At 32.3% G+C, this 21,190-nt stretch overlaps 1 protein-coding gene across 1 annotated transcript in view; it reads right to left on the bottom strand.

The window, feature by feature from the left end:
* Positions 1 to 21,190, bottom strand: part of LOC126879950 (dnaJ homolog subfamily C member 13) — a 91,934-nt gene that overhangs the window by 10,384 nt on the left and 60,360 nt on the right. Inside the window, exons 21-27 of the mRNA XM_050643342.1 lie at positions 16,302 to 16,486; positions 14,814 to 15,005; positions 12,730 to 13,077; positions 11,052 to 11,273; positions 7,671 to 8,102; positions 5,097 to 5,374; positions 2,779 to 2,995 (exon numbers count right to left, since the gene is read on the bottom strand). Of these exons, the coding sequence (XP_050499299.1) occupies positions 2,779 to 2,995; positions 5,097 to 5,374; positions 7,671 to 8,102; positions 11,052 to 11,273; positions 12,730 to 13,077; positions 14,814 to 15,005; positions 16,302 to 16,486 (1,874 nt within the window). The remainder of the gene's footprint in view (positions 1 to 2,778; positions 2,996 to 5,096; positions 5,375 to 7,670; positions 8,103 to 11,051; positions 11,274 to 12,729; positions 13,078 to 14,813; positions 15,006 to 16,301; positions 16,487 to 21,190) is intronic.

Here is a 21,190-nt window from a genome sequence, read left to right as displayed (position 1 = left end):
AAATTCAGTGAGAAACTGGCTATTAACCAAACTGCATCACAGCAAACTGGAGGGTAAGTCGAAGAATCATGGAAGCATTCTAAAGAAGTAAAGATAAATACAGCAAAAGAAACAATCGGACTGAAAAGAAAAAATGGATAGCTAAAAATACCCCACACCTCTTAGAAAAAAAAAAAAAAAGAAAATAATCAAAGAGGAAATACAACAAAAGGAAGGATCGGAAGAAGAGAAAGCACGTGAAAAGAAATATAAGGCAAAAAACTTGTGCAAAAAACGTAGAAGTAAAAAAATAAGCCAGAAAAAATAAAAGCAACTATACAGGGTGTCCAGAAACTATACCGACAAACGAAGACAGGAGATTCCTCAGATAATTTTAAGACAATTTAACCCAATTCACCTAGTCCGAAAATGCTTTCTAGCTAGAGCTCTTTGAAGATGGCGTCATGTAATTAGTTTTTCTTAAATATCTCCAGAACGCTTCTATTTAGAAAAACGAAAATTGGTATGCATATTTACTATTCAGAAATGAATCGTTTCCATTCATTGCGAATTTCTAGTACTGGTCATAGGCGTTCGTTTTGGGAAGGGCAACGGTTATTTTATCGTTTAACTTTTTTGTCTTTAATTTTTAAGCATTTTTGACTCTGAATTATTAAATTGAGATATTCTAGTACTAAAAGGTACTCTTACTTTCAATCGATAGGATACACCGTTTTCTAGAAAAATAAATTTGAAAATTTTTCGTTCTTTGAATTAAAAAAAAAAGATTAAAAAAAAACTATTTATAAAGATGAAAACTGATACATTTATTCATATTCCAGAGATTAATCGATTTCATTAATAGCGAATTTCTAGTACCGGTCATAGGTGTCCGTTTTGGGTAGGTCAACAGTTATTTTATAGCATAACTTTATTGTCTTTAATTTTTAAGTATTTTTGACACTAGATTATTCAATTATGAGATATTCGAGTACTAAAAGTTACTCTTGCTTTAAGTTGGTAAAATACATCGTTTTTTTTTTAATTTTTTTCAATTTTTTTTCAAATTCCCAAAACTAAAAACTTTCAAATAGATTTTTCTAGAAAACGGTGTGTCCTACCGACTTAAAATAAGAGTACCGTTTAGTACTAGAATACCTCACAATTTAATAATCCAGTATCAAAAATGTTTAAAAGTTGAAGACAAAAAAGTTATGCGATAAAATAACCGTTGCCCTACCCAAAACGGACGCCTATGACCGGTACTAGAAATTGGCAATGGATGGAATCGATTCATTTCTGGAAAGTAAATATGTATACAAATTTTCGTTCTTCTAAATAAAAGCGTTCTGGAGGTATTTAAGAAAAACTAATTACATGGCGCCATCATCAAAGAGCTCTAGCTCCCTTAGAAAGCATTTTCAGACTAGGTGAATTGGGTTAAATTGTCTTAAAATTATCTGAGGAATCTTCTATCTTCGTTTGTCGGTAGAGTTTCTGGACACCCTGTATAAATGAAATGCGAAATATATCAGAAAAAGCATGACAAGAAAACGAGATACGAACACAATATACAATCATAGGAAACCTAACAGGAAAAGCGCAAAGAAATATACTAGAAGTAAAGGTTAAACAAGGAAATAAATAATACAAATATGAAAGGAATACTTCGAAGAAATGTATGCTAGACATGATATAACAGAAGTCATAGAAGACGAAGCAGAATCACCAGAGCTAGAAGTGAATATTGAATAAATTACAATGAAAGAAGTTATAAATTCACTAAAACTTCTAAAAAATGGCAAAGCCGCAGGAATCGGCAATATACCCCTTAACATACTAAAAGCAGATATTGAACAATTAACAAAAATGTTACATGAACTTTTAAACAAAATATCGACTGACGAAGAATTACCAAAGGAGTGGAACGCGGGATTGAAAAATACCCAAAAATGAAGACCTGAGTAGATTCAATAATTGGCGTGCAATAACACTGTTAAGTGCCACATACAAAGTGTTGACCAATATCATATCATCAAGAACCTAAATCATAGTTGTTTTATCGACTTTGAAAAAGCCTTCGACATTAATAATAATATTTACAGGAATTATCATCTGTAACAGAAATTTTTTAATTTTTAAATTTTAATATATTCTTAACGTTGCGCCAGCTTGAATGCGTTTTTTGGAAAAGAAAAATTTTTCCTGTAATTGGCTGTATACCATTAATCACAAAAATTGGAAAAAATCTTTTGTAAAAGGTATAAAATTTTTATTAAAAATCCCTTTAAGGGCTACATCACAACAAAACGTTTTCGATTTTATAAAAAATCATCATCAGTGTTAGACCTAAAAGTAAGTATAACCGTTTTAATGAATGTAAAGTTGATATTTAAATTTTGACTAAGTTTAAAGCAAGTTGGTTATACTTACAGATTAGATGCCAGCTGAGCCACCAAAGAAATATTCGGGTAAAAACCCTTATAAAAACTCGGGTAAATATAATATGGATGCATTAATGGTGTATACTTAAATAAAATGCCTTAGGGTGGATATATGGCAACACGGATATTGCCCTTAGGTAAGGTATTGAATTTCCCAACACGTGGGAGGCAAATTGAGTTGTTTACATTCCAATGACTTAATGGCAACTAAATGTAAATTGAGTGATTTTTCTGAAAGGTGTCAAAAACAAACCGACAATGTGACGGTTTTTTGGTAATGTTTAATACCGGGCACTTTCTACTTGGTTGCATATTAATGAAAACATTTATAAAATCACAATAAAATTTGACTTACATTAGGTTTGTCTTTACTCATAAGATTAAGGCAAGTTTCCATCAACTCCGTGAGGAATTCCTTCGGTTTTCTCAAATTCCACGACGGATTAGCGATGAAAATCCTCAGATAAACACCGCCAACGACAACTTCATTGGGCGTGGCGAGATTCGTGAGGCCGTTGGTATCTGGCATCTTCCACTGGATGGAAGGATTGCAACTTTGTTCAGTCTGGTGTCTGAAAGATATCAAAATCGTATATGAGTGTCAAGTGTCTACAGAATATTGTGTGATACTTATTAAGCTCACATTAAAGTTAAACAACTTTAAAGAGAAACGGATATATTATGATAAAAAAGATTGTTAATGGAGGAAAATAATCATTTATTCAGTTGTTAGGTTTATAATTGTATATGTACAGTATGCGGCAAACTAAACATAGTCTAAGATCCGGATAGGAGGTCAAAATGTACCCATCTGCTTGCCGGATGAAATATTTTTTTTTATTAAATTTCATACACAGACAAATATTTCTAGCATGGGTTGCTTATCAAAATCGTGTCATAGCTATCCTTAAGGGGACCGGAGGGGTTGAAATCAATATTCCAAACACATTTTTTTTAAGTATGGTAGAATTATTTTATTTTTAAATTAAATAGGCATATTCAGTACAACTCATGGATTACTCAAGAAAAAATTCAAGGAAAAATACTGAAAAATAAGCCAACGGTGGCAAATTTTTAAAAGACACCTCAAAATATAATGAATTTTGCGGTGTACATCAGAACTCATCATTGAATCATGGTAAACAAAAAACTCAAAAAGATTTTATTAGCTTATGAGTTTCTCGGGGTAAAGCTGTCAAGTTTTTTTAGTTTTATCTAATTTTGACTTTTTGATACCACTCAGAAGTCAAAACAACGAATTTTTTTGTAAAAAAGGGGTGAAAATTAACATATTTATTATTGTTAAACGGTCAACAGCTGTTATTATTTTCTTTTGTAAATTACTCCGCGATTTAAAAACATATTTCAGTGTGCATCACTTTACCATTTAACAGACAAAAAAGAAATTGAAAATTAAAGTTGACAATACTTTAAAAGCGTTTTTCTCAAAACTGCTTTTTTTCAGGCTGTAGACATTGTAACTCAAAAACTACTCGACCAACTCACTTGAAATTTTGTATGTATATATTTTCCTTAGACATTCCTTGAGGTAACGCTGTCAAGATATTTTTGTTTTATGCTTATTTTTTGTTTAACAATAATAAACATGTTGATTTTCACCCTTTTTTGCAAAAAAAATTATTTGTTTAGATTTCTGAGTGATATCAAAAAGTCAAAATTAGATAAAACTAAAAAACTTGACAGCGTTATCTCGAGAAACTCATAAGCTAATAAAATATTTTTAAATTTTTTGTTTACCATCAATCAATGATGAGTTCTGATGTCCACCGCAAAATTCATTATATTTTGAGATGTCTTTTAAAAATTTGCCACCGTTGGCTTATTTTTCAGAATTTTTCCTTGATTTTTTTTTTTTGAGTAATGTATGAATTGTACTGAATACATATGCCTATTTAATTTAAAAATAAAATAATTCTACCATACTTTCAAAAACAAAATGTGCTTGAAATATTGATTTCAACCCCTACGGCCCCCCCCTTAAGGATAGCTATGACACGATTTTTATAGACAACCCATGCTGGTCGTGTTTGTCTATGTATGAAATTTAATAAAAAAAATGTTTCATCCGGCAAGCAGATGGGTACATTTTGACCTACTATTTGGATCTCGTACTAACAGTACTGAAATGAATATTGAAACGTTTACGATTACTTATTTATTTACTATACATGATATAGCCTTGCAAAGATTATTCACAACGACGTTCCCGATAAAACAGATGTTAAAGACGCCCCCTGTCATGAAAAAAAATCTTTCCGGAATTTGAGACGGTGGATCGGTCAGCTCCCTTCAGCATTTCCCATATGTACGCATCAGGTGGCGTTAGGTCTGGTGAGTGGCGATCTCCCAAAATAATCGATCAGTATTCGAAGAGACTCCCTGGGCGTGTGACAGGTTGCCGTTACCCCGTCCTGCTGAAACCATTGCTAATTTTAAGCCTGGACCGTTTTAGTACTCTACGATAAAAAAATTTTCTGCAAAACTGAGAAGCATCCTGAAGTACCTAACATTAACAAGAACCACTCAGTACGTTTCGGCACATGACACATACAAATTTGAGGCATACGCATTTCAGTACTGCTCATTTTACCGCATACCGTACTTTAAAAATGTTAAATTTCTTCTAAAAAGTATTAAAATATGTTCACTTACTCTCTTCTAAATCTAGCTACCACTTTGCACACATTATCTTTGGCATCTTGATCCCAAATAAGTTCCGGGTGTTCGTGGGCGCTCTCGAACATCGTCACCGAAGCCTCGGGATTGTCCCGCATTGCGTCCGCGAATATGGGCGGCAGGAAAGCGCCCAAAGCTAACCTCACTTTCGGACCCACCAACTTATCCAAATTCATCCTCGCTAATAATTCTGCGCACGTCTGTCTTACGTTCGGATTTGTTGAGTTACAAAAGAGGTCGAGGAGGTAGATTACCTGAAGAAAATGTTTATTAAACTATTTTTCTAAATGTATACAGCTGTTGTTCTGATTTATAGAGCCCAGTAATCGTCTCAGTGTATCAGAGAAAAAAACAACCACACAAATAACATGTATCAAGAACTGCAACAACATTCACACCTCCATGAAAGTCTTGAACTATTTAAGAAAGTTGAATATTTGACTCGAGAGCTCAAACGGAGAAGTAAAAACCAACATAGAGACCATTGCAGAGACCTGGAAAATGACTGCTCAGAATTATACAAAGACACTTTAAAAGTGTATCAGTCTCAGAAGATAAGAAACGTGACAAGAAACTAAGAAACAAAAAACCCCACTAATCGATGGCATACCACTGGAGACTCTAAAAGCAATGGGCAAGATTGGCGTAGATGTAATACTAGATATTTGCAACATGATATGGATCATGGATCACAGGTGAATCCATAAAAGATCACTAAGCGTATGCAGCAATTACATAAACATTGTCCTTATTCCTCATGCAAGCAAAATCCTACTACATATAATAAATGAACAGAATGAACAGCTAAAGAACTTTCTACTTCCAGAGATAGCCGAAGAATGCGAATTCGTAACAGGTAAAGGAACGCGTGAGCAGATATTGAACACCAGACAGATAATACTTAAGGCGAAAGAACATATTATACCAATGCTATTCTGTTTCCTAGATCACATAAAGGCTTTCGATTTAGTAAAATGGGATCTCCTCTGGAGAATAATGGAAAAGATGGTAGTACCTAACCACCTAATTAACCTAATAAGAAATATATATGATAAAAACTCAGTCACAGTAGTTAAAGTACATGGCATATATTCACATGCGTTCAAAACAAAGAAAAGAACTAGACATGGCTGCATACTACCACCATTATTATACAACATATATTCTGAATAATGTAATGAAGAAACTACTAGACGAATGGGATAGAAGAATTCCTATAGAAGGCAGAAAAATCGGTAACCTTCGGTACATAGATGACACACTTATACTAACAGCGAATGAAGTCGAAATGTCCACGAGGAAAAATTCCTCTTAGTAAAAGGTATATTTATTTAAAAACCCTTAAAAGGGCCACAAATATCACAGAATGCTTTCGCTCTCTAAAAAGAGCATCATCAGTGTTACAGGCTTGACATGTTGAGCCACCCAAAAATACAGAGGATAAACCTTTTAAATGTTGACTAAATGTCTTACATTGTTACATTAAATATGAAATCCAAAGGATGGATATAATCCCTAAGCATAAGGCCCTGGGGCACTGTATGATTCCCACGAGGCAGGTCGGTTGCTAGGTGAAAATTAGGTATTCACATTGAGAGCGGTGAATGGCTCAGCATGTCAAGCCTGTAACACTGATGATGCTCTTTTTAGAGAGCGAAAACGTTCTGCGATATTTGTGGCCCTTTTAAGGGTTAATAAATAAATATACCTTTTACTAAGAGGAATTTTTTTATTAAATTTATCTGAAGTCGAAATGATTACAATCACCGAACGGCTAAACCGGATAAGCAAAGAATTCTGACTTGAGATCAACACATAAAAAAAATGACCGTAGACAGAGCAAATTAATCTGCGCACATACACCAAGTGCCGAATTTCGAAGTACATAGTAGATAGATTTGTACACTTGTGCTCCTTGATAAACAACAATGGCGATTGCTCCTCAAAAATCAAGCATAGACTAGCAATGGCCTAAATCTTAACAGCTAAATTAATTAAAATATGGAAAGACCGAATAATAAAAAGGAATCTCTTCTTCTTCAAGTGCCATCTTCGCGACTGAGGTCGGCAATCATCATGGTTATTCAGACTTTGAAGACGGCTGCTCTGAAATGTTCATTTGATGTATATCCATACCATTCTCTCAGTTTGCGCAGCCACAACATTCTAAGCTCAGGTTGGTCAATCCTCTTATTTTTCTCACTGTTACATAATCAGCTGAAACATGGACTCTCAAAAAAATCAATAGAAGTAAGATCGAAGCATTCAAAATGTATTGGACAGAACACAGAACCAACATGTCAATTCTGGAGCTTCATGTAAAAGACAGGCTATTAAAAAAATAAACCGAGCGTACCTAAATTACTTCGGCCACATAGTGGGAAGAAGCAGGACCATGAAACCATGAAAAGCAGAACGAGCAGAAAAAATGAAGACTCTGGTAGGAAAATTCCTACATGAAGCCGTCCATCTGGTAGAGGATCGCAGCCAAGCTAACAATATTTTTTTTTAATTGAATGGTTAAATGAATATAAATCTGCCAAAACTTACCGCCCCTTTGTTTAATGCTTCCTTCACAATCTTCGTAGTTGCCATCAACGCATACAGAGCTTCCAAAGTCTGCGGTTGCGAATCTTGGAGAGTATAAATCACCAACAACAAATACCCTAATACTTCACTGGTAGCTATATCAGTAATACAGTCGTTATTCCTCGTCACCAACGAAATAACGTTCAGTGCCCCCTTTTGGATTGGAATATAGTTTACATTGAGTAAACCGAACAGTAATCTAAAATGGCCGATGCATTGTGTTTCGACGCCGACGTTATTTCTTATCACATTTGTTAAAGCTTCGAGTGTCATCACAGTATATTTTAACCTATCTTCTATGGTAACGGAAAACGCTATGTTTACTAAATTTAGGAGGTCTGAGGATTGTTGTTTTATGTAATTGAGGAGTTCTATCACAAAGCCCTTGGGGTCCTAAAACAGAAATATATTACAATATCATTTTTTATGGTGTTCGTAAGAATGTTAGTGTATTTTTATTAGGCTAAAATGTTTGGTACCTTAATAGACAAGGGAAGTAACGATATTCAGCCCTATTCTGTAACTTTTAACAAATCGAATAGAAATGACAAAGTCGAATCGTAATAACCCGAAAATCGGAATGTTGGATAAACGACCCAAGAATCGCGTCGTTTTCGTGTTTGCATTAGCATTCTGTAACTCACATCGTAATCAGTGTAAATCGAAAACGCCAACTTCTATTTGACGCACTCAGGAGGTGGTGGCAACCCCGCAATGAAAAGTGAAATAAGTGTTCTGTGACGTTAAGTTACAGGAAAAGATAGTGCGGCGCGAAGAATTCATCAAAAAAAGAAGAAATTTTGGTTTGTTTTGGTTAAGTTTGACAAATTCAACACAAGAATAAAAAATTGCAAGCAAAACACCAAAGAAGCAACATCTGCTGAGCATTTAAATAACATAGTAGACTTTATCTCTGAACATAAAATATTATTGCACGGTAAAAGTAAGTTTTTTTAAGGCCATCGGTACATAATTCGCAAATATTTTACGGCTATCCCTACTTTTTCTGTCTTTACACGGCAAATTACGTGTAGTACAATTCACACTGGTATGAATATGTAAACATTACTAGAATGTCATTCTACTTGACAATGTCATCATTAACTTTAAAGAGATGGCTTTTGAATGTTCTTGGATAACTGCTATTTGTATAATTGCAAATTATTAATTCAGTTAATAAATGTGATAACTTTTTGACTAACTATGTATAGGGCTTTTCATCGATTGTCATTAGTTTCGAGCTTCTGTCATGTGTCACATAATATTGATATATCTACGTCATACGTCTATGGTTTGTATCATTGGTATATACCAATAACGTATGACGTAGATATATTAATATTATGTGACACATGATAGAAGCTCGAAACAAATGACTGTAAATGATTCCCTATTCAGTGATTGTAATAATTTATATGTACAACAAAAACTAATACTCAATCGATAAAAGAGGAAAAGTGTTAAAGTGATTTTATAATAATATATTGTTACTATGGAACGCTTACAATTTGGAACATCTTTAACAAAAAAATACTTGGATCACAGAATATATCCTGATGTATTCTCTGCTTGGATCTCCATAAATACTAAACAATAAATAACTTTTTATTAAGTTCACGTCTTAAATCAATTATTTACCAAATACACTACCAATATTATTTAATCAACAACTCAAAATATTCCCGAAGCCATGTCAAATATTTAAAACTGTCACTGTCTTGTCATCATATTCTATTTGACTCAGAGCGTTGTATGACAAAGATAGCGAATGTTCGATTTGGAAAATATCACCACGGACATGGTGTCCATTTTTTTCGAATCTTGAAAAAACTAATAAATATTTTTTTAAAATTTTAACGCAGAATCAAAGACTAAAGTATTACGAGGGCCGAAAGTCCCTTACAATAAATACAAAGTTTCTTTTCAATGAGATATTTGAAATTAAAAATCACACTACATTTTCTCTTAGTTTTTCAACCCTGTAATTTCTTAAAATAAACATTATAGACGTTTTCAGGGACTTTCGGCCCTCGGTAAGAACATAATCTTTCATTCTGCGTTTAAATTTTTCAAAAATACTTATTAGTTTTCTTAGGATTCGAAAAAAATGAATCCCCATTTGAATAGCATTGCAGCCGAAAATACGTACACATCCCCTTAAGAAAAATTTAACATATCCCCTTAAGATACATTCTACCAGTACATTAATTAGAGTAGCAATTCTTAAAATGTTTAATGATTTCTAATAACCTTGATGCTGTATAATTATTGGTAAATAAAATTAAACATACAATTATCTATATAAATAAAAACACAGACTAAAATCGCTAATTAGTTAACTGTGTACACGTCAAAACAACGATAATGATATCAATTATGATAACGCGCAAGCGTCAAGACCAATTTCGATGTCGAAATGTGATCCCGACAGAGCTTGTCTATTCGAAATCAGTTTCTACCGGTTCCGATAGTAAAGGCCGAGATGAGTTACAGAATACCAATTCCTACAAATTCTGATCCGACTTGATGACCTCTATTCGATTTGACTCATTTCTATTCGATTTGTAGTTACAGAATAGGCTTAAATATCACAAATATTCAGCTATAAAAATTTCAAGAAGATTCACTTAATAATTAATAAAAAATTGAAATTGTTTATCCCACAAAGCTTTTATCTTCAACATTATTTTTCGCAAAATATTGAATCTATATGAATTCTGAAAGCGCCAATTTGAAGAGAAAGGCTTATATTATCAAATTAAAACATCTAACGATTAAAAGTTTATGTTAAATATTGTAAAATAGGTTTCCAAATGTATTGTGATTTTTAGCTTATAGCCATTTAAAATTTTTTTTCGAAATGTTGGCATTTTTACACGAATTAAAAAATTGCAATGTCCTACGACGACCGTTAGAACCTAAGTTAGCCTGTTTTCTTCAAAAATTCACCAATGCTTTGTTTATAAACATTAATAAGGAATTTCAAAAGCATTGTTTGAAAGATAAAAAGTTCCAATTTTTGACAAAAAAAAAATTAAAATGGTTCCTTTAAAAATAAGCCGCTCATGATGTGGCAAAGATGAAGGGTTTGAAGGACAAGGGAGGAGAGAGTAAACCCTCTGGATTTTACTATTTCAAAAACTGAATTCATAACTTCAAATTTATATAAGTCACAATATCTTCAGTTCTAACGAAAATTGATATATTTTTGATATTGAAATTGATATATTTTTTTTTTAATTTGGGGTATCTCATTGCATAGATAGATTATAAAAATGTAATTAGTTAATTAGTGAATTGTTTATTTAACTGAGTAATTCATAGAATCAAAAACATACATACCTTAATCGGATACGTTGGTTGTTCATTATAAATCTTGATAAATATATCGCCAATTTTGTGTTCCCCATCATGAGCAGAATACTTGAATTCATTTGGATTATAGAAATCGCCTTGGTTTCTATTATTCCTTTGTGTCTCCAAAAAGTCCATAAGCTCAGCCCTAGTTCCATTATCCCAAATTAGGTATGGCGTTTCTGTATTACTATTAAGAATCTTCAAGATCTACAAAAATATATACTAAATGAAATGATCTTCAAAAATTTATTAGGAATGGGTAATATTTTTTTAATAGGAGATATATCACTAAAATTGCGTTAAATAAAATGAAACGTCTCATTACTATTCAATGTAGCAGTTTCTGTGAAAAAAATGGATTAAAAATGAACATAAAAAGACTAAATATATAATGATTTTTTTTTTGTTTTATGGCATAGACTTGGGTGTCAATTAGCCAGTCACAACTTTTTTTCCTATTGAATACATAAAGAAGACAATGAGGTCCTTAGAGTTCCATAGCAAACTCTTTCACAGCTCTCTACTCAGTTCAAAAGCTGCAGCTGGCCGTTATGGACTATCCCAGTTGCTCAAAACATTTTTCCATTAAATATCTTCTTCTTCTTCTCTTTTAATAATAATAATAATAAACTCTTTATTACAGAGACAAAATAAAGAAGTACAAGTACCAAATATAACAATATAGGAAAAAAAATATCTCTGTAAAAGGGACAAGAGAACAACATATGTACATATACATATATATCAAATTATCAGGATTAAGTTTAGGTTAATTTTAGTTTCACAGATAAATTTCATTAAACAATCATATATATTTTTGCTGTTCAGAGACAATAGATAGGATATATTGAAAGGTGGAAAAACATTACAGATTTTATTAAATTTTCGATTAAATTATAGATGTATGAAATGTATTTTGTGCACTCAAAGAAAGTGTGATTCAAATCACCCACCTTCTGAAATTCAGTACAAAGATTTGAATCAAAAACTTTTCTTGCTAGATGTAGAGGGAAACATGCATGTCCAAACTTCATTCTGATTAATGTTGTTATATATCTTCGAGGTACTGCATAATTTTTAAACCAATATATATTTGGAACAGAAGGTTGAATCAGTGAATACTGAGATTTGGATTGTTTACAAAGATCTCGCCATGATTGACTCCACTGATTTTTAACTCGATGCTTAATACTGTTAACTAAATCAGATATGCAAAACTTACGATTATTTTAAGTACTATACTTAATAGTTTTTTTAAATATATGATAATAACTAAGAAAACAAATATACGAAAAAAAAAACACATTTGGGAAATGTACCGATAGAAAGGGTTGATAAATCCAAATACCTAGGAACCTGGATTCCATCAAATAATGATCAAACAATAGAAATAAGGGCCAGGGTAGAAATAACGACAAATGCGTTTGTAAAAATGAAACCAATTCTCTGCAATGGGAGACGACACTTGAAGAATAAGAAATAAAATGAGTAGAACTTAACACAAAACATAATGTCTGTTCTACGATAGGAAAGATATAATAAGATAAAGTATCAACCCACTGGAAGGACTAGAATTGTTTTCTCATTTTTTTTTTCATGTACATAAATTTAATGAAAATAAAAAAATCGAGAAAAAAACATACATAATTTATATAATCCTTACCTCTTCCGGTTTTTCATCTCCAAGTTGTTCGCTAAGATAGCCGGTCAACAGCTCTTTTAAAATCCCTCTCGTAAGCGAATTAGGTGGTGGTTTATCCTCCCCTTGTACGTATCCTCCTAAAGCTGCACAAGCTTGCACCGCCTTCTTCGCAAGCATATTACTGACTTCTTGTTTGTTCGCTTCTTCGCTCTTTTCTACGCCTCCCTCGTCTAATGTGAAATCGTAGTTGAACATATAAAGTAGTAGATGCCACAAGGCGCCAGATTTAAGCAATTCCATTTGCAGTATCGAATCCATGGAAAGTGCTGTAACACATTCTGTTGCAACGGAACACAGTTTGGTCAAGTGCTAAAATAGAGAACATAATATCAAAATTACTTACTATAGTGATCAATTTGAAATTGTTCCTATTTAAACTAAGATCCTTAATTATTATTATTATTTATTTATTTTTTGCAGTCCACAATAGACCATGTAGGTCTAAGGCACAAAGTAACATTTAAAATATTTTGTTCATCATCATTATCCAGCCTCAAAAGTCCACTGCTCAACATAGGCCTCTTTCTCGTGTTTCCAACCCGATCTATCTTGAGTTTTTATTCTCTCATCCAGTTTTTATATAACCTTCTTAAAACGTCAGTGCATCGTGTAGATGGTCGACCGACGGTCGACGATTTGTGACGATAATATAATTTTATCGTCTAGAGTACACCAATGAATTAAGTAAAACACGTTTTTGTACTGTTTCGAACGATATAAAAATCGGATCGAAAAGCCTAGTTGATTATTATTCTTGGAGCGTTGATCGGAGAATAATAAACAACAGCGAGGTACAAGAGATGAGTTTATGTAGGTAGTATTTCCCGACCATTTTCCGCTGTCGTTTTGGCGAGCTGAGCGCATCTGACAGTTTTCTTCTGACCTATCCTTATATGAGCGGTGATCGTATATCCTTTATATGTCTTTTCAATCCGGCGAGGTGAGCGGGATCTCCTTTCTCCCCTTTCCATATACATTCATGTCGTATTAATAAAAGCAATTCCTATTTCGCGTGATCGTCAAAATCATTCATTCATGTAAAAAATATGGTCACATCGGCCCGAACAGTAAGCTCGATGCGTAGAAATTATAAATATATTTTATTAACGAACTTAATAAGTAATTAAGGCTAATTATCTTATCTTCTGTTTATTTTGATTCCAAATAAAAATGTTTTAAAAAGCGAACTCTTTTTCTTCGACTGATAGTTACCTGGAGCAACAACGACGCAACGACCTCGTTACACATTCTAGCTATGTGTCCTAACCATCTCCCATTTTAGTATGGCTATTTTTCGATGACGTCAGTCACATGGGTTCTTCTGCTGATCTCTTTTTTTATTGTCTTCCTAGTTATTCCTAATATTGACCGCTCCATTCTTCTCTGTTTGACTCTGTTTGGTAGCCGAGTCTTTTGCTAGGGTAAGCGTTTCTGCTCCGTATGTCAGAACTGGGAGGAGACATTGATCAAATACTTATCTCTTCAGGCATGCGGGCAGCTCACTTTTAAAAGTTTCTCTCAGTTTTCCATATGCTGCCCACCCAAGAGCGATTCTTCTCTTCAGTTCATGGGCCTGATTATCCCTGCCAATCATAATTTCATGTACTAGATATTTATATTTATCTACGAGTTCTATATCTTGTCCACCAATACTGATGTTCTGGTTGGGTACCAAATTTGTCATTATTTTTGTTTTCGAGATGTTTATATTGAAACCTACATTTTCTGTAGCCATAATGAGTTCCTATACCATCTCTCTTGCCATTCCTAGATCCTCAGCTACTGTAACTATATCATCGGCGAAACGTAAGTTGATTAGATATTATCTATCTATATTTATTGACTTTGTCAGCCAATCCAAATTCTTAAAAGCATAATTAACTAGTTTTGATGGGAAATAAGCCACAATTTCTTAAAAGCATATTCCATCAACGTATTAATAAACAACTTTGTTACTTTTCACTAAATTTCTGACGCACTGTTCGCTACTAGAATCTTTCAGAAAACCTCTCGTATAACTAAAGTTAAAAATTTTAATCACTTACCTTAAAGTATAGAAGCCTACAAAGATCATGTACCAGCTGCTTCAATTCTACCATTTTCTCCCTACAGGCTGGGAACTGTGCCGCTACGGTAAAACATCTTGTTATATGTGTGCAAACTTGAACGGGTACTTCGTCAGACTTTGAAGAATTATTGAGAACGTCGACACATCTAGTATATGCTTCTAACATTACCTAAATCAAAATAATAGTTAATAAATAATTATTTCGTCCTAAAACGAAACGAAAGCCGTCTAATTTTTGGTTAGTTCAGAGAGCGCCAAAAGCATCCTGACCCGTTTCAATCCTTATTAAGATATCCTCAGAGAGTGCATATTTGTTTCTCTCTGAACAACCAAAATCCGGGCGGCCAGCATCGATCCTGATGGTGTGGATGTCGTAGCGACATCTGCTAAAGTTAAGTGTAAGTTTTACTTTTAATAAAATTAAAAATAATATCAAAAATAAAACTATTGGGACTAATCTTCTCGTAACATCTTCGTAGTTTCTAAAATTTGGAAACCAACAAATTTCCGGAGCAAAGAAGGCCGAGAGAGATCTAAATAGTTGTATCTGACTTCCCGCCTGTCCAGCTGGACTATATAATAATTGTTATTTCTACCGTTCTACAGAGAAACAGTTACTCTCTATACACATATGATCAAAATAGTATGAGATAAAGAGACAACATTTGTCCTAAAGACCAGTAAAATCCCCAAAACCACTCGAAAACCGGGTTATTAGCATGTTTCAAGAAATTTCTAGCTTCTCTGAACGTGGTAAATATATATCGTCTCATGTTGTTATAAGATTTTTGAAAACATGTCGTTTAATGATACAGAAAGATAAAAAAGTTGGGAAATACCAGTAAAAACACCGAATAACCCTTGAAACCTGGTTTTTCATATTAACCATGGTTGTATTTGCTTCGTTGAGGCCTGAAAATATTATTTTTCACATATTTTTTTAGTATGAATTGGAGACGCATTGATTCAGGTGTTATCGATCTCAAAAATATTATTAGCCAGCAATAACTTGCAAAAAACCCGTAAAAACCATAAAAAACATGGTTTTTGGGGGAAAAATGGTGTTTTGACCAATCTTTGAGTGTGGCAAAGGAATCAGATACTTTAAATTATATGTAACCTATAAAATAACGTTGATTTGATCTATTTTGTTCTATAAAGGGAAAAATTCTCAAAAACCTCTAAGAACCATTTTTTGGATTTTTGAAAGTGGCGCACCTTACGGAAAAATCCGAAAAAAAACAGAAATATGTTTTTTGATAAAATACACAAAATAAAAAAAATTCTGGAAAGGGGATAAGGGGCTGGAGGAGGGGGTGCCGGGCTAAAATTGCGCTGTCTTCTTTTTAATCACATAGAATTAAAAAAAAATGAAAAAGGTTGAATTCTGGGAGTGAGGACATTTTGCCTATATTAACGGAGGGATTTGTGCAATAATAAGTACTTAAAATTATCAAAAGCTTACCTCTAAACCATTCTCACGTCGCAGTTCTTCAGCATTTAGGGCAGAACAGTATACTGTGTGATAGGCCAGTTCACAAGCAGCGGTAAGAAGGGGAGCATTCTTGGAAAATAATTGATCATCTGCAGTTTCTATTTTAATTGTTTTAATTAATTGGGGATAGCCAGCATACTTGTACGGTTGTAAATCTAAAAAGTAAGAAAATATTTAATAAAGTAAGCTACAGTTATGCGGAGATTTATTTATTAATAACAGATACAAACAGGTTTCCCTACTTACATGTATCCGTATCTACAATGACAACAGTTTAGTACAACATGCACATAATGTAATAATTCGAGGTAATAGAGACAAGAACGACAGATGTTTACCAGCGAAAACGTTAAAAATAATAATAAAAAAACCTCTCTTTATATTATTCATGCAATAGACGTTTAAATAATTGCAAGTTTATTCCAAATAATTCCAGACAAGTGGTTGTTGTTAAATCGTTGTAAATTTGGCACATTTTATTAAGTGGGCTAGAAGTATTTACAAAAAATAATATGTTTCTTGGACGGGTTCTGTGATCCGGGATATAAAATTGTATTTGCCCCAAAAGATCAGGCGAGTCTATTAAGTGATTACATAGTTTATAGAGAAAAATTAAACAACGTTGAAGTCTTCTTTGCTCTAATTTTTTTATATTAAATTCTTTTCTTAATGGTTGATACGAATCATATTCTGGCGATATTTTATGCTATTTGTAAAATAAATATTTAATAAACTTGTTTTGAATTGATTCAATTTGGCGCATGTGACCACTATTTATTAAGGTACTCCAGACAATACTCCCAAATTCTAATTTGCTTCTAACAAATGAATTAAAGAGCCGTTTAATTGAGTCGATATTATGAAATTTATATATTACACGTTTAATAAGTCCCATCATTTTGTATGACTGAGACATAATATTTTGCACATGTAAGTTGAAACTTAAATTATTTACAAACGTAATACCAAGATCCGTCACTTCATTGACCCTATGTAAGTTATTATTTCCCATATTGTACATAAAATAACTAGGGTTTGCCTGACGACTATATGTCATGATCGTACATTTGTTCAAATTAAAATACAATTTATTACGTATTGACCAATCATAAATCTCGTTTAAATCGTACTGTAATTGAAAATAATCATTCAAATCTTTAATTTCTCTAAATATTTTTAAATCATCCGCATATAAAAGGCACCGATATGTAATTAAAGAAGGTAATTCATTCACAAACAGTAAAAATAATAGCGGTCCTAAATTTGAACCTTGTGGTATACCTGATTCCACCAGGAAAACCTCCGATTTATCTCCTTTATATGATACAAATTGCCATCTGTCTGTCAAGTATGTTACAAAAAGTTCTAGCAATGAATTGCTTAGCCCAAAGTACAATAATTTTTCTAATAGAATAATAATATCATGGTTGACCTTATCGAAGGCTTTGGCGAAATCAGTGTATACCACGTCTACCTGGTTCTTGTTGACTATGACATCATTAATATAATTAGTAAATAATAATAAATTAGCTTCAATAGATTTATTTTTACAAAATCCATATTGTTGTGGGCATATCATTTTCTGTACATGTGCATACATTTTTTCATGTAAGATGTGTTCAAAAATTTTTGCTATACAATTCAAAATTGCAATAGGTCTGTAATTTTTGCAATCATTTCGTGAACCTTTTTTATGGATAGGAGTTACCTTAGTCATTTTGAACAATTTCGGAAAATAATTATTATCTACTATTTTTTGGAAGATAATTATTAGAGGATATGTAAGGTAGTCGCGACTTGCTTTAAATATATACCCCGGAATACCATCAGGTCCCGAAGAAAACTTTGGTTTTAATTTTGAAAATGCGTTATGTATATCACGCACTGTAACTTTAGTGAAACTGAGCAAAGGAGAATTATTGTGACTAGAATTAATAAAATTTAAATCGTATGTAGAAGATTTATGGTCATATATAGACTTAAAATAATCAGCAAACTCTTGGGAAATTGTTTTACTGTCAGAAATTATTTCATTGTTTCCATTAATTATATATTCAGTGTCAATACTCGCTTTCTTGTTTCTATTTACCAAATTCCAAAATAAGTTAGGGCTAGTATTGATACTGTTTTCGGCATTATGTATGTATGACTCATGCGCTTCCCTGATCCTATTTTTTAAAAGTGCTCGCAGTCTTTTATATTCAGTTACATGATAAACCGCTACATTTTGCATACCCCTATGAAACTCTTTCTCCCTTTGCAAACGAATAATGTCTGGAGTAAACCACACAGGAAATTTGTTTATTCTACTCTTAGTTCGAAATCTAGGTACACACACCTCAAATATTTCATAAATTTTGTGATAAAAATAGTCAACTGCAATGTCAATATCTTGTATACATCCTAAATTATCCCAGCTACAGTTCCTCAATAAATCACACAACATAGGAAAATTGGCTTTTTTAAAATTAAATTGGTTAGTTAGATTATTCATCTCATGATGATTGATTGTTCCTGTCTTTATCATGTTAAATTCTATACTCAAAACTGGATGTTTCTTATCCTCATTTGTAAATGGATAGTTATTTTTACCAACTAAAATATCAATATTACTCAAAATTAGATCTAAGGTTCGCACATCCTCATTCACAATGTTATTGAAAGACTGAAAGTTATACATACTAATTAATTCATGAATTGACAAATATTTGAGAGAAGTGTTGTTTTCAAATTTATAGTCAACACCGGTTACACAAGGTAAACTAAAATAGATGTTTTCATTGTATTATCTATGTACGAAAAAAGATCAACAAAAGCTATATAATCGTTATTGCTCGACTGGGGGGGCAAATATACGTTACTAAGAATTAATTTATTTCCAAATACATCCAATTCAACGAATAGTACCTCTAATTCAGTATGTACTAAGATTTGTTTAGATTTATATTTTTTATGAACTGCAATCAGAACACCTCCGCCTCTTGCCTTACGCGTCCTTACAAGGTCCCTATCGTTTCTATAAACCACATACCTTTCGTCAAACAATTCAGAATCATTAATGTCATTACTTAACCAGGTTTCCGTCAAAGCAATAATATCAAAGGTTTCTATCAACAAAATTTGGTAAAAATCTGTCGTTTTCGTCCTTAAACCAACTCGACCAACTAAACCAACCAACCCGAGATTGGGGTTAATTCCAAAAAAAACTACATTTATGGTGAGATATCTGCGAAGATATGTTTTTTTTTCCAAGTTAATGTCACTGGGAAAGCCAAAAGGCCAGTCATTTTTCTTATGGTTTTATCAACCAATGCTTACATTATGATACTTGGTCATTGGGATACAATAATTTTAGTGTGTTACTAATTGCCTAAAGGTTTTGGTTAATTATTTTTATTATTATTATTTTTATTTATATGTAACTTTTATTTTATTTTTATTAAATTCTAGTCAATTTATTATGATTTTTTATTTTTTACTATTTGTATTTGTTTGTTTTGTTTTTTGAAGTTATACTTCTTTAGGCGCGTTGATTGGGAGTAAATTTATATGTGCGCGAATTCATCAAAAGTCTTGGTCCTGGGCGCAGCTGAAACGTTAAACGTGCTCTGATTGGGTAATTACAATGACCTGTCAATAATTGTTCAATATGTCGGTTATTTTATTAACGTCAATGGTTATGGATAAACAAATTGTGTGTATATTAGTTTTTATTGTTGTGAGGACACAGACAAAAAGCAAGTTTATAATTGTAGTGACTTTTTAAATAGTTTTTAAAAGCAACAGGTACGTAATTATTGTAAATTTTTCAGTATTGCAATAAAAAACTACATACCTATTTGGAAAATGTAACTACCTAGCTAGTAGGTAATGCTTTGATTTACATAATTTGATTACCAACAAAATTTCTACCAATCTTCATCTAATATATTGCTTTTTTAGTCTATATTTTGTTGTATTTTATTATTTTAATTCCACAAGAATCAAAGTTATTTGATTAAATTAAGAGAATAAGCAACTGTCAAAAAAGTTTAAAACGTTTAGTTGCTATATCTTCCCACACCATTCATATGTCTCCGTAGTTAAATTCTGCGTGCGGTGAGTTCAAAATCTAACAACCTGATAGACGCAGGTTCAATCCCCGGTGCAAATTTTTTTTTTAATTTTATTTTATACATTTTATGATTGTAAGTATATTTATTATTTTTTTTTTAGAAAATAAGTATTTAGTTAAAAAATTTGTCAACAATAATTATTGTTTGGAAATAATTTCTTTGTTTTATTTTTGAATGTGTTTGCGTGTGTTTTATTCTTTTATTTTTTTAATTTTTGGTATTGTTTTAATAAAAATTTTTGGAAGGTAGTAAGTATTAAAATTAGTTTATTGATATTATTAGTAAACGACATCAAAAAGAAAACTGGCAAACGTATTATCGAAACACGAGAACTGGAAGTAATTACAAACAAATGCAACCTGAAATTCCCATAAAAAGATGGTTTCATTCTGTATCAAATCGCCATTTCATAAGAGTTATAAATAGATTGAGATGTAATCACGCTCTTACTCCCCTTCATATGTTCAGTTTGGGTCTCACAGAGTCACCTAACTGTGAGTGTGGACAAGAAGGTGATCTACTACATATTCTCCTCGAATGTTCCCATCAATCAGTAAATATAAACAAATTTTAGGATAATCTTAATATTTTAAAAATTCCACTTCCCGTCTACCTAAACAATTTGATTTTTTCTGAAGATATTAATATATTAAAAACAATTTACGAGCATATCAAAAACTGTAAATATAAATTGTAGCAATATAATTAACCCTATATTTAAGTAATTTTGTTAAAACAAAACAG

The sequence above is a fragment of the Diabrotica virgifera genome, chromosome 2, assembly GCF_917563875.1.
Source record: "Diabrotica virgifera virgifera chromosome 2, PGI_DIABVI_V3a".
NCBI classification, from domain to species: domain Eukaryota; kingdom Metazoa; phylum Arthropoda; class Insecta; order Coleoptera; family Chrysomelidae; genus Diabrotica; species Diabrotica virgifera.
This window is presented reverse-complemented; position numbering and strand designations above follow the sequence as displayed.